Genomic DNA, 15,464 nt, shown 5'->3' with positions numbered 1-15,464 from the left:
ACCACCTTGATCCTTCCTCGTGTCTATGGCGTTCCATTAGCTAATCAAGCAGTTCTTTTTGGTGTTCATGTTTCCATAACACCCCCATGTCTTCTCCTCCCCCTTAAGAGGCCACACCCACTAATGTTGCAGTGAATGAAAGCACTAGTTCTATAATATTGTAATAAGTAAAAACATTTATCTGTATTTTGTTTTGAAATGATTCTCTGTTTGTAGGCTTATTGAACTAGATGAAGCAATCGAAGCTCTTGATGCAGCCATTGAGTACAAGAATGAATCTATTCACAACAAACAGGCAGAGATCCGGCAGTCACAGATTATGGCTCAGGTGAGATATAAATGGATATGCTGTAAAACTTCAGAATCATAATTGGAGCAGTTGAAATGAAGACCAGATGTCTTTGAAAGAGATCCAACCCCAGCTAAGCTATTACAGGCGATATGACTGTGTTCATGTAATTTTGAATGACAATAAGTTGGCTGATTGTCTTCTCACATCAATGGTCTGACTTTGGTTCATTAGTTAGTTAGGATATGTGAAGCTTCTTACGGCAGTGCCCTATGTGAGATGGTTGGAATATTTTCACTATTTCGTGGAAGCAGACACTTCATCTCTTTATTTCTTTGTTTCAAGTTCCATCCATGTTATCTGTACAGAGAGCAGGTGTTATATCATTGAACAATTTCTCCTTCATGTTGTGTATGATGCCTCTATTATTAGAGCGAAGACAACTTGATGAATCGCCTCAAGTCACTGACTACTGTGGAGACCAAGTCGCTGCTGTCCAAGTATTTTGAGAAGGTGGTCAGTCTCCGTGAGGAGGAGAGGAAGTTAACACTGCAGTGTGATGAGCTGGAGGTAGGTACTGTAGCTCACCCTTCATATACTATGACGTACAGTAAGTGGGTTTAGTTTTAAAATGCACCCAGAAATATTCCAGGTATATGGGTCAGTCTGTAAATAATTGAGGTTGTTCCGGACACAATCCAGTGATCAACAGCATGAGCAACAATCTGTGCATTTGGGAACCATTGTCAATCAAGTCAGCAAGTCTAACCACCCAATTCCTTTAGTTGCCTGTTAAGACAAGCAGGGGTTGCTGAAGGCCAATATTCTAGCCCTTGACCTTTACAAGTTACTATCACTTGGAAATTTTGATTGTGTAACATGAATTCTTTAATGTCTTCGACAACTAGGGCTGTAAATGATACAGAGGATTGTTACATTTAATGTGTCATCCTTCCCCAAGAGGGTTTGTAAGCTGAAGTATTCTCCCTTACTCATGCTTGTAGTAGGAGTTTACAATAGTGAGACTTTACTTGCATATACAGATCCAGATAGAGCTGCACCCACATGCTCTTTGCAGGTGAAGAAGTAGATTATTTTTTAGTCAGCAACGTTGATTGTTGCAGGAGACCACTAACAGGATCAGACCTGGTGTTTGTGGATGACATGGTTGATGTATGTCATTGTTGCAATGATCATTGCTTGTGTTGTCAATCTCGAGATTTACTCATTTAACTTGGGATTGTCAAATTTGCTAAATGTGCCATCTCTTTGAGTATATTATAACTGTATTTACAAGCATGACATACTTGTATGTTTGTGGTTGTATCTGTATTGCAGGTGAAGATAGATGAGCAGGAACGAATTATCCGAGAACTTGAGAGTGCTTTGCAGAGAAATAACATGGACTCGGACCGTCGTCTTGTACAGCAGCAGAGGGAGTATGAACAGAAGATGCAACTGCTAATGCAACAAGTGACAGAGGGAGGAGTGGGGAACAGTTGTGGAGATGGAATTGATTCCAAGTGAGTACCCACAGATATTCACTCCTTACCATATGTTTGGTAGATATGTGTACTATGACATTTTAGTAAAAATGCATCAACTTAGAACTGGCTCCCAGGGATGTGTCATGATGTATTGTTTGTGAATAACATGTTTGTCTGTTTGTTTGTTTGACGCCACACTCAGCAATATTCCAGTGATCTAACAGCAGTCTATAAATAATCAAGTTTTGTCAGACAATGCAGTGATAAACATCATGAATATCAATCTACACAAATGGGATATGACAACATGTGTCAACCAAGTCAGCAAGCCTGACCACCCGATTCTGTTTATCGCCGACAAGTATCGGATAGTGAAGACAAGTTCTGACCCAGATCTTCACAGGTTTTTGCTTTTGAAAATATGCTGAAATACTGACCTGCGTAGAAATGTAATATGTGTAATTTTTTTCATTTCTGAATATTTTCTGTATTTTACTGTCTGTGCATTTCAGAGTGCAACAGCTGGAGAAAGATCTGTATTACTACAAGAAAACTAGCAGAGATCTGAAGAAGAAGTTCAAAGAGCTGATAACAAAAGGGGTCCTTAGCGCACATGGTTAGTAACCATTAACATGTCTGTTAACGTGCAGTGTGCAACTTGATAATGTATTCTGTAACCATGTTTACAAATATATGACGATGAAGACCGATTTCTCTGTCTCTTTTGTTTGTTGTAGCCCATGTAATTCAGTCTCTGTTCATGACACAGGGTTGGATTTTGTAGAGTAGCAGACTCCATTCCATAAGACAATGTTTGTGCCAGGGCTGTCCTAAATCTGTGTTACCATGGTTACATGTATTTCGTAGGTGTCATTATTAAGTTCATACTGTGGTACACCTGATTATGTGTGTTTTGCATAAGCAACAAATAGCTCCAGACATGGAAGATAATGTCTTGTAAATTGTTCACTGGACATGTTTAAGACTATGCTTGAAATAGCAATGTGAAGAGTTATGTCTGTAGAAATGGTATTTTCTTCAGTTGAAGTATGAATTAGATTAAAATTGCCTTCTCCCAGCAGAAGGGAACATAATCACGGCAAGTGCAGTTTCCCATGATGACGTTGCTAAGGGGTATATAAGGGTAGCAATATTTGAATTTATCTCTGTCATTTGCAGTCAAGGCACTGAGCATTTGGGACCCTGATACAACTTTGTCTAGTAAATTAGATGCCATTTTTAACCAATTTCTTTCTACTAAACAGGAATTTGAGTCAAACTTAGAGAAGCACATTTCTCCTCCTGTTTTTTGCACAGCTGGTCCATTTGTGCATGTGGGATGATTTGGCATTGTACGAGAACATGTCTGTTCATTGATGTAAAAGTAGCTCAGATTTGAGTATAATCAGCACGTTTATTTCTCCTCCACAGCTTATGACGATATAGGAGTTTCAAGCTCAATCCAAAGTAATGCAGAAAATGAAGTGTCTACCCCCAAAGCATATGTACCCACACCCAGGGACTCACATTCTAGTCGGTAAGACTGGTTCATCAGCTCATTACATTTACTGTGACATGACAGGCCCTTTTGTTGGTTGTTCTTTAATGCCACACTTGGAAATAATCCAGCTATATTGCATCTGTCTGTAAATGAGCAGATCTGCACTGGACAGTCCAGTTATCAGCGACTTCTTGTGTTAGTGAAAAACATTTTTCGTGTTTTTGATGTGGATCCTACATATCACAAGATGATTAGTGTTTGCACATTACACTATTCAAAAAATTAAAGATCAGGTAAAGATTTCATTTTTCATGCGACTACAATTAGATGGTAATGACAGATTTACTTTATTCGTATGATGTCTGGTTGGTTGGTAGTTGTTTAATAACATTTATCAATATTGCAACTATATGGCAGCAGTATAATAAGAAGTAGTCAAAAGAAAGTATCTTGGCTTCTTTCATTTCTTTTCAGTTGTATTTGTAAAGTGGCATTTATTCATAAACGCAATTTGGACATATCCAGACACTTTGTACTCAACCCTGTCAATGAAGGGATCATTCACTACAACTACAATCATTTTACTGAGCATAGCACAGAGCATCATTATTTTTGTCTTGTAATATTTTATGTCATCTCCAGAAACAACAATGATATTGGGATGCTCTGCGTGATATTAACATCGATATTTTAGGGATGATCTTTTGTTGATTGAGTCCTTTCACCTGATGTTTCACACCAGAGTTGTATGATCCCCAAGAAGTTGAAACTGACTGTACAGTGTGACGTTTGAGTTTGACATTCAATGCTAAGGAAGAAAAAAGCGCCTCTGAGCAAATGAGCTTGATGCATTATAAATACGTGTATTGTCATAAGAGTAATAATAATACTTATGATAATTATTCAAGGTATCCAAAGATTTGGATGAGAGACTATTCTTATGATGAGGGTTCCCAGAGGAAGTTTTAGTTTGAAATCATTAAGTTAGTGATGCTACATCTTAACATGATAGAGCAGTGGTGTAGTGGTTAGAGCGTTTTTCGCTTGACACGCTGAAGGCCCAGTTTCGATACCCCACATCGGTACGGTATGTGAAGCCCATTTCTGGTGTCCCCTGCCATAACTTTGCTGGAATATTGCTAAAATCGGCACAAAACCCAACTCACTCACTCACTCACTCTTAACGTACTCAGATGCTAGTGTGTACCCCTCTTGTTTAAGAAGTATGCTGTTTCCTCCTCTGTGGCTGTCTTGTTAAGAAATGGGTATCTAAGACAGGGTCTAACCATGTTGATATTTCTCATCACAGTGACTCTCATAACCGTCCAGGAAGTGGTCGTGAGCGACCTCCATCACGTCCAGTCTCCAGTCGGTCGGCGCACAAGTCCAGCCAGGATCAGCCCCCTAATGCCACACCGGTGAAGATTTCTCGTAAAGATCTGCGTCCAATGACTGAAGAGGAGGTGTCCATGAGGAGGTCTCATCTCAGTCGGAGTGTGGGACCCTCAACACCACAAGGTGGGGACATAGAATCACCATGATGATGATGATGATGATGATGATGATGATGATGATGATGGTGGTGGCTGTGATTGATTGTTTTGTAATAATGAAACTATTTGATAAAGTTAATCAAAGGTGTAAATTATTAATAATTAGTGAGGGTGAATAATCAAAGTTCCTTTATTTCACAGAGGTTATGCAACAGTGGTAATTATTATAAGAAAAAGGTATGATACTTCATGGCTAGCAACTTCTTTATTGTATCACGATGTGACCTTTTGAGTGAGCTTTTGTTTGACAATGGTGTAAGAATGTACACCTGTTGCATCATAATATGATAAAGAAGTTGTTATCCATAAAGAATTTACCTTTTTCTTATTATTCACCAACATCTAAGATGCCAGTCATACAGATACTTAGTATGAAAGATGATCATGATGATTTTAGGGCAGGGTGATAGTTAAGGTGCATTTAGATAGAATAAATAAGGCAGTGGGGTAGCTTAGTGGTCAGAGTGTTTGCTCATCACGCCGAAGACCCATGTTCGAATCCCCACATGGGTACAATGTTTGAAGCCCTGAGCCCCATTTCTGGTGTCCCCGCTGTGATATTGCTAGAACATGGCTAAAAGCGGGGTAAACCCATACTTGTTCATTAGATTGAAGAAATAAAACAGATGATAACACTGCAAAAGTAGAAAGATTAAGGAGAGGCTAATGTCTATGTTGGCTGTGTTTTTGATGAAAAACAGAAGTGTTCGGATTAGCGCGGCCTGACTGTAGTTATTTATAGAAAAGTAAGTTGCAATTGATTCCATGGCATCAAGAACGTTTTCTGTGAATGTATTAGACATACCCCCTAAAGTACAAGCATTTTACAATTGGCTGGTAATAGAGTTGGCGGGATCAGCTCTGCATTATTGCTGTGTGAATTCACTGATCTAATGTCATTGTCTACAGTTGTTTGTACAATTCTTTAAATAAACACTCTGATAAGTTACATTTAGTGACTTCATTATGTGTTTTGGGGGACGTTTAGATCTATCATACATAAATGGCTGAAGTATGAAAGGTGTCAGTTTTAAGGATAATGATGAATAATGTAAATGGGTTTTTTTATTCCAGATTCTTTAGATGCTGCCAACAACCCCTGGTCATGAGATGCCTTGTAGTTGTCCTTCCACACCTGCGTAGTGTTGTGATGGTGCTAATCCTATTACAGACATTTAGTTTCTTGTGAAGATTGTCTTGTATCAGTAGATGTTTCAGTGGGCAGTTTAATGGCCAGGAATACGTCCAGTCCACTAAACCCATGAGATGTGCTGTCTACCAATTGTATTACTCTCAGTAACGCATGTTAAATATCTGCTCACTTGTGATGTTATACTATTATAGTACTATATCTGAGTACTGTTCACTGATCACAAACACTCATTTGAAGTTTGTGGTAAGTTTACAGTGTTGCAGGGAACTCACACCATCTTAGTCTTAAAGTAGTCAGGAATCTATGGAGTGTTACAGAACTTCGATTATATACTACTCGTAAGAAAGGACCAATTTTTTCATGCTGCTATAGTTAATCTGTGACAGCAGTGAGCACATAGAGGTCCCCTTGTGTTCTTTTATTTCTTCTGAGTGGTATAGCAAGGCATAGCTAATGTGCCATTTACAGTGACTTCACCATTTCCGTCCTCTAGATGTAGGTTGATACTCTCATCTGTGTTTAGCAATGCATTGAATCACTGGAGAGCAGATCTTTACAGAGAAAGTAATCATAATGTATAACATATACTGAACAGGAAAACAAACACAAGTTTCGAAAAAAATGAAATTTCATAAATGTAAGCGTTCATGTTTATGTGTTCTATTTAAAAGCTTTAAAAAAGCCAGAGTTGTGTTTCTTTTGCTGTTCAGTGTATGTTACATTGTACAACCAGTCTTAAAGCAGTGTATGATCACATGATTGGTGTACACATGGAGTGTTTTGTGGTTGTTTGTAATATATGATGGGTATTGGGATGTATGAGTTAACATCTTCTGTTTGTTCTGGGAGGTTTACTTTGTACACATTATCCATCAATCTTGAAGGATTGTCAGAAATGCCTTTTTTAACAGATTGTTTCAATGCAAAATTATTACAACAGAAAATGTTATTTGTTATTCATGAATCCTGCCATTTGTTTGTTATATAGTTTGTTTGAATATGAAGTTAACATCAGATTGTAACCCAAGCCATTAGTTTAAAGCCAAAGATAAAGTTCCATTTTGTTTAGTAGGCACAAATGACAATAGTTCATGTGTTAAAAATATAATATACTAACACTGAGACAAAGAGTCATCTTCAGCTAGTATACTCAAAAACTTTTGGCACAAATGGCTGTTATTGTGTGATGTACACTTCACATGCAATTCATACAAGATCCAAACTTATGATGGTTCTTTGTGGTCCAGTGTTCAAAAGAGTAATGGAAAATGATCTCTTATTGATGTTCATGACATTGGTAACGCTGTCGGTCGTCTGAGCAGTGTGCAGCTGTCTAAAGAGAAGAATTTGTCTCAGTCCCAACTTGAAATATGATTTACATCTTAATGTTATGACTTCAATAAAAAGAACCCCAATTTATTGTAAATGCAATCTGAAATACATATAGTTGTACAAAGAATATCGACCAAGTGATGAGTCTTATCAGGGATGAAAAGTTTCCCCAAACCTGCATAATTCCATGGATTAAATGAATTTGGGGTCCATTTTGTGCTGCAAACATGAACATGATTTGAAGAAAAACATGAAGTGTCCCAGAACAATTGCAAACTTTCATGCTCTGTTTGGAAAACATGTTTCCATCCCTATATGGAGATGTTAATCAGGAACTGCCTGAGTTGTTTTGGGTTTTTTTTTTGTGTTTTGCTGTTATGCTGTTATGATGCTTGTGTGTTGTGTTGCGTTCTTCCAGCAATTAAGTGCTATGTACCGAGTGTTATTTACCAATAAGCCCATTTACTAGACACACACTTACAGAAGACAGTGTTGTCATAATGCATGATTCATGTTTGCTTGTGTTTAGAGCAGTTTGGTATATAAAGAAACCTGCAACCCTGATAAATAAGTGCTTCATTATCATGACATAATATGGAAGTTGAACTCATGTCAGGTCTGTCTGAAATCATAGATCTTTGAATATATTTTGGATGGTCCTAATGCATTTGAGTTTATATGGTACCAGCCTTGTTGTACCATAAAGTGTTACATGGTATTATAAAGTGTTACATTGTATCATAAACTGTTACTTTAGACAAATTATTTATTTATATAGTGGTTTTAGATAGTATCACCGGAATTGTCTCATTCATCTGCCTCACTGATTCCTGCCCTCTTCTTCTCCCTAATTTCTCTCCTACCACTTGTAGGAATCTGTAGATGTTGAAATGTATAACACTATGGCTGTAACACGACATAAGTTATTCTTTTGCAAATAATATCAGTTATATATTTATTCGTGTTGTTTACATTGTTGCACATGTGTGAAAGCTATTACAGATATGTCAAATGAATGAATCCACTTTCAAATGAATGTTATAATGTGTTATGAATATTGATGTGATTCAGTCACAGTGTGACATCAGATGTATATAGTACGCAGCATTAATTTATATGTATTTGTATTGTCAGGTGATGTTTTTACAAAGGGACCAAACATCGACATTAGAACACCTGTATGTTTATTGGGTGTTCATGGCTGATCACACAGGCATTCTTGAGGTGATATTGTTTTGTATTTGCACAACATTCCACGGTGATTGCATAATCAGTTTCTAGTTCACGTACTAGAACACAAGGCTGATAAAAATAACCATCTATTAGCTTAGAATCTGCAGCAAATAATGGAGAAACCACCAATCAAAAGCAAATGGGTTACTTTGTGTGATTTCTCTGATATAGATGCTAGTGTTAATATCATATACTGCCAATTCAGCAGTTTTTTTAAATTTCTGGCCTTGTAGGCTTGCAGGTTCATTTTGTTCAAGGCAATTGCTAATGTGATTTTGCTGGAATGTTGCGAACAGTGGTATAAAACCAAAGTTGAGCACTCACCATGTTCTCTTAGATTTCATTTTGGTCTTTGCTTTGTTGGTCAGGGTGCTGTTGTACAAAACCAGCTTAGCGCTAAGACTACTTTAAGTCTGTGTTAAGGTGTGGGAGTTATGGTCACATTAGCACTAATATCGCACTAATATCATCCTGTTGAATTTGTTACTTTGTCTGTGCTAAACTTTTTACCCACTGGGGCTTGTGTGGTAGTCTAGTGGTTAAAGCATTCCCTCGTCACACTGAAGACTCAGTTCAGTTCCCCACATGGGTACAAATGTGAAGCCCATTTCTGGTGTTCCCGGCACTGATATTGCTGGAATGTTGCTGAAAGTGGAATCAGTCAAAACTCATTCATTCTTTTTTTGAATTACTGTAAACATCACTTCTTTGGATTAGTTGTACGGAATATGTTAGGTTTATTCAGTTTCTCTTGAAATGAAAACTTGTCAGTCTTCAGCAAGATGAACTGCTGTATGCCCACCACAACACCTACTGCCACCGCAGCAGCAAGAACCACCATGGGATACAGTACATCGATAGAATCAAAAATAGTTTGAAATCAAAATTACATTGCCAAGTTAACACTGTCCATAATTTGCCTGATTAATGTCTAATTACATTGTGTATTCACATTAGGGCTGTGTATCGGGAACAAAATTGTATTGCATTATATTGCAACATAGGTGTCCATATTGCGATACGTATTGCAATATATTGGGATCTTAAGTGTTTGACACACTAGTCGTGAGTCGCACTAGTGTATGTCAATCCTATTTTGTACATTAGAAGTCCCTAAACATATATGTTATGGTTCTGATAACAGTAATCTCAAAATTATTTTGGATAGTAATGGATACTATTTATAGTTACAGGATGCAGTTTTGTCATTAAATAACGAAGGGAAACACATGTTGTGAACAAAAATATGTGTAGTTCAAAACCATAAAGATGATCACAAATCTTCTTGTATGTTCTTTACCCAATACATGGCTTCTCAGAAAAAGATATTGCAATACGTATCATGTATAAAACATATTGTGATATACTGGTATACCCTTATTCAGATTATGATCAGCTTTACATGGCTGTGTTTTGAAGTTGCTGTCTTGAATCTCAGTATAAAATCACCCATCCTTACATACCAACGTACATGGTCCACAGGTGTTCTATGTGGTCCATAGGTGTTGTGCATGATCCATCGATTGGGTGCTGAATTGGTTGACATGTCATTCCATAGATCGAGGGCAATGCTGTTGATCATTCGATTGTCTGGTCCATACTTGATTATTTACAGACCGCCACCGTATAGCTGGACTGTTGCTGAGTGCTGTGCAAAATACCTCACTCACTCACCAATAGATGTCCAGAAATGGTCCATGGGTGTCCAATTTGTCCATATATACAATGTTCTCTCATTGAAATATATTCCTTTAACTACCTGTGTTATGTTTTCATTATTTATACATTTAAGTTTCAACAAGTATGACTATATAATTTTCACCTTGACTACCAGATAGCCCAACTGTTATGTTTGAGAAACATTTGAGGGATTTGAAATAACCTTATTAATTATATGTATGTAATCATTTACTTTTTGAATTTTGTTTTTTGACAAGCATTCAGTTGTTAACAGAAAATGATTATGTAAAAGTCTTTGTAATGTGAATTTTCCTTAAAAACTTAAAGTGTAAGTAAAGGAAATGTGTTCTTAATACATTTGCCGAAGCTGACCCAAACATCTCATTGTGTCAGGCCATGGTATGTTAAAGGTTCATTATGTCAGAGTTATTCTTAATATGTTTTCTAAATTATCTGAGTTCAGGGTTTAATAATCCTCATTAATTAGAACAATTAAATTAACCATAATATACTCTCAAAGAAAATTGTGCCATCTGGCCATTTTTCATAAGACCAAAACAAGACTGTAAATGTTGGTCTTTTCTATTGATCTCTGATCCTTTCAACTATTTGGACGTGACATTTAAGTATACATTTGATAATATAATGATATTATACAATAATATGGTGTTTGTGTGATGTTTCACATCAGTGCATGAGTTCTTACCAATATTCTCATGCCAATAGCTAACTATAATTGAAGTAAGAATTCTCAATTCTTTGATATTACATTAGCTGAGTTGCCGTGGTAGCCTACATGTTCCTGTGATGTACTTGGTTGATGTATAGTACAGTTGCCGTCCTTGTCCAAGAACTGTACTAGAGCCATGTGATTTGTGTAACATTCCACTCTATATCTTTACAGCTACTGCTTGCAGTATTTTCCAAGCAATTGTGATTTAATGCCGTGTGTACTAATACACACTCAGTTAACAGAATTTAGTGTTCCAACATTCACCCAATAATATCCTACTCAAATGAATTCCACAATATTCTTTCTTTTAACTGTTTTAACATTTCATAGCATATCACCCGATTGTTAGATCCATGTGCATGATGTTGATCACTGGATTGTCTGGTCCTGACAGTTATTTACAGATCGGCACCACATAGATGGAATATTGCTGAGTTTGGTGATAAACAACAACGAAATGTAACCCAGTTCCTTCATATGGCCATATGTAATCTTTAACTGGATTGTATATTGACTATTATCATATGTAAAAATGGTGAAACTTGGGTGTTCCTTAACTTCTATTGATGAGTATATAAAAAGTCTGCAGTATAATGTTCCTCTATGAGTGGTCTGGATGACTGTCAGATTTAGACCTAGAATCAATGAGCATTTTGTCTAATCAACACAGACCACACTTTTGATTATTCAGATAACCTTATGCCACAGTTTTTTTACAATTATTCCTCAGAACCTGATATGTCATTAAATGGAACACAACTTTAAGATCGAACACTAAAACCACTGATTCTATTCTATGTCATATACACTGTATGTTCACCTTGTATCTTGTCAAGCATTTATGCAGCATTTATTTCAGAAATCATTTGTCATGTGCATCTCATCCCTCCATCAGAGACAACCTGCAGGTTTAATTGTAACATCTCTATAATGAGGGGAGTCGGTCACTTTTTATGTAAGTTTTTAGATTTTTGTGTGTGTATGTCCTAATCCATATCCAGTGTGAATGTGCCTCTCTGTGAAGCTGGCACCCACCACCAACTGTGCACACTCCAGTATTGTCCTTGTGTCAGGTGGCCCAGCAGGTAAGCTGTCTCAGTCTGTGGTACGGTTCATTGGTCAACTCTAGCAACCATTGTTATATGTTTGTGGAACCCTTACTACCTACTTATGTCATAGGAAATAAAGAGGAACATATCAACATTTCTTCTGGTTTTATATGTTTGTTTCTTTGGGAAATGTCCTATCATTCATTGGAGGTGGTGAGGTTGCCTAATGGTTAAAGCGTTCGCTTGTCACAATTTTAAGGCCTGGGTTTGATTCCCTACATTGGTACAATGTATGAAGTCCACTTCAGGACTCTCAGCCATGATACTGCTTGACTATTGCAAAAGGAGGTGTGAAACATCAATCAATCAATTGATCATGGGTCATTTGGTCACAAAACATGAATTTTGCTTTGAGATAAAAGGACAAAATTGCCTTTCTGGAGAATATGGACCAGAAATGGTTCCCAGCAGCCAGTGCTTGTGGCATGAAGGGTCCATATGAATTGGATGGTCTGACGTCATCATGCCCTGATCACTGCCCACAATATCGATCACTCTGTTGTTTGTTCCAGACCTGACCAGGTTGTTTTTATTTAGCAGAAATATTGCTGAGTACTGCAATAAAAAAGACAACACTATATATGTACTGTACAATACAGTTCAATTAAAATCATGTGGTGGCATCTGTCATGTAATACTGACAGTCATCAGAGTTGGTGGAAAAGGTTAATCCTTCTTTTAAAAATCAGGACCAGTGAAGGTCTGTGATAGAACTGATCCTCAGTAGACCCTTCTTGTAAGAGGCGACCAGTGTGAGGCTTGCTGACTTGGTTGACAGTATCCCGGGTGTGGAGATCGATGCTCATGATGTTGATGACTGGATTATCTGATCCAGACCCCTTTATTTACAGACCACTGCCTGATAGGCGGAATATTGCTGGGGTCAGCATTAAACAACGAACAAACTTTGAAACAGAGGTGTCAGGAAAACTCGGGGACGGCTCAGACACTGCTCAACAGAGGTAGCAGCTACCATTCTAATCCTCGTCTGTCCAGCAGGTGCTTGTAGAAAGCCAGTGAGGTTCATGCAGCGTTTAACATTCCCGCCTGCCCGACCGTCCGGAACAGTCTGATTTCACATCGGACGATCAGATTTTCAAGAGCAGCCTGTCCGGTGGTGTGGTATATATTTTTACCCCTAACAGCTCTGAAGGTTGTTATTGTGTTTCAGCAGCATCTAGCTGCAGAGGATGATGTCCAGGTTCCTGCTGCTGAGAAAAACGACAGTGACTATGACAACTCAGACTATTATTTAGACCTCTGATCTTGATTGGGAGACAGTGCGGACAGGCAGGTTTGTATCCGGACTGGTCATTTTTTAAGGTTACCAGTCTGGCTGTCTGTCGTGGAATTTGGGAGTTTTAAACACTGGCTCATGTAACAACTTCACTAAATTTCACTAAATTTCACTTGCATATCGTAGCCACACTTCCAAAGTATTTACTTCATAGGATGTCTAAGCGATGGTTAGACCTTATCTTTTCCTCTTTCCTACGGGAACAAGTCAGAATGGGTGGGTGAATACATGTTATATTGCTTAACTACTAACCATAGTTGGGTCAGTGGGGAAGCCAGTTAGGAAAGCTTCGATTGTCATGCTGAAAACCAAGGTACGATTCCCACATTGGTACAGTGTGTGAAGCCATTTTATTGTGTCCCCTGCCCCTATGGAATATTGCTAAAACGTGGTAAAACTAAACTCACTCATTCACTCAATCTGATCACAACCACAATGACCTACATAGCCGGAAGTGAAGTCACAATTGGAGATCAGCAACATTTTTATGGATATACAACTTTGCTATAATGTGGGGCGCCGTTTCGGCATTGATTGATTGACAAAAACATTAGAATCTAAGTCGAAATGTCGCCTTCACAGAATAAAATAAGTTGTATGTCCATAAAAATTGTCATCATTCTTCATCAGCTCAACTTATCAACGCCTTTCAAAAAAGTCACAGTTAGACGTAATAATATCGACAGCGACGTAAAACACGAACAGAAATGTAACTGAGCACTCTCCTACCCAGAGTTCCATGCAGTGATGTTATGCTATGTCATCGCTGCGTCGGAGTGTGGTAATTGAGTGGCGTCATATACTAATAGACCGGAAGTTAGTGACATCATAGTGTTCACATGGGGCAGAGATCCAGAAAGATCAGGCCAGAATAAACATCAAGCTCAAGGCCTTTACCCATCTTGTGACAAGAGATAATCATCCTGCAACATAACAGTACTAATGTGATAATTTTAGAGAAGGGATCATATATTAGTCCACACAATGATTGGTATTAATGTGGTTGTACCCAAAATAACGTCAAGTCATGCTGTAATAGACGCAATATTCATATTTACAACGACGGCTGTTTTATATTATCATCTTTTTGACCCGTGAAGCTCCGGGTTAAAACTGGAATCGTGGTTGACACATGTCATCGTATCCCAATTACGTAGATCGATGCCCACTGTTGATCACTGGATTTTCTGGTCCAGACTCGAATATTTACAGACCGCCGTCATATAGCTGGAATATTGTTAAATGCGGCGTTAAACAATAAACAAACAAAATATTATCTGTATCACTATCTGATTGTTATAATCTGTATTTGAAGGGCAGTTGAAGCAGTGACAAACTGTGATTGTGAAATTTTCATTGCACCGAAATAACCGGCAGCAGGGATAGGTAAAGCTTAGATTCAACCAACAAAATTAAAACAGTCATCAAATATCCATGACTTAAAATATACATTGCTGATTGTGAAAAAGAATAAACAAAATTAAAAGCGTACAAGCACAATTAAAAGTGCAGTATTTGGTACTTAGATGTACTTCGCCCGAAAGGAAGTATCCGGGAGACCGAACCCAGTCAGAGCGGGCGGGGGAGCATTCAAGTGTAACGAAGACTTTATTTGACCGGTTTATCTGCCGATCCCCCTAGGCTCTTTGTTTATGGGGTATAGCCTGATAGGTGTTACGTTCAAATTGCGTGTGGTCAGTGATTGAAGCCGTGTAGGGGCACTTTCCCAGCCTGCTTGAAATATGAAACCCTGAATAAAAACTTTCCTCACTCATAGGCTCATTTCTATGAAAACACACCTCGTCTGGCCACCTGGCTGACATGGTGGGAAAGTCAAATCGGAATTTCAAAATGAAAAATATATTTTTAAAATGTGTGTTTTGTAGACTCTCTGCAACCATTTTGGTTGTGAGTCTTCATAACATACCACTGTCTTCATATCAATGTTTGATATTTTTCAAACATTTTTACACATTGTGTCATAACATCGCGTTATAACGTCATAATGATAAAACCTCTGTCACAATAGCATTCATTCTCTTCCCACAGAGGTTACTCCTATCACATCTTCCTACGTAACCTCTGTTCTAATACGGC

At 37.9% G+C, this 15,464-nt stretch overlaps 1 protein-coding gene across 1 annotated transcript in view; it reads left to right on the top strand.

Moving 5' to 3' along the window:
- The window catches only part of LOC137261538 (kinesin-like protein KIF27), a 36,031-nt gene extending 30,001 nt beyond the window's left edge, over positions 1 to 6,030 (top strand). The window contains exons 29-35 of the mRNA XM_067799298.1: positions 217 to 328; positions 722 to 859; positions 1,628 to 1,812; positions 2,289 to 2,392; positions 3,208 to 3,313; positions 4,587 to 4,795; positions 5,905 to 6,030. Of these exons, the coding sequence (XP_067655399.1) occupies positions 217 to 328; positions 722 to 859; positions 1,628 to 1,812; positions 2,289 to 2,392; positions 3,208 to 3,313; positions 4,587 to 4,795; positions 5,905 to 5,939 (889 nt within the window). The 3' untranslated portion in view covers positions 5,940 to 6,030. The remainder of the gene's footprint in view (positions 1 to 216; positions 329 to 721; positions 860 to 1,627; positions 1,813 to 2,288; positions 2,393 to 3,207; positions 3,314 to 4,586; positions 4,796 to 5,904) is intronic.
- The last annotated feature ends 9,434 nt before the right edge of the window (positions 6,031 to 15,464 follow it).

This window comes from Haliotis asinina, chromosome 14, assembly GCF_037392515.1.
Source record: "Haliotis asinina isolate JCU_RB_2024 chromosome 14, JCU_Hal_asi_v2, whole genome shotgun sequence".
Taxonomy (NCBI): Eukaryota; Metazoa; Mollusca; class Gastropoda; order Lepetellida; family Haliotidae; genus Haliotis; species Haliotis asinina.
The sequence above is the reverse complement of the archived record's forward strand: the minus strand, read 5'-3'. Positions and strand labels throughout refer to the sequence as shown.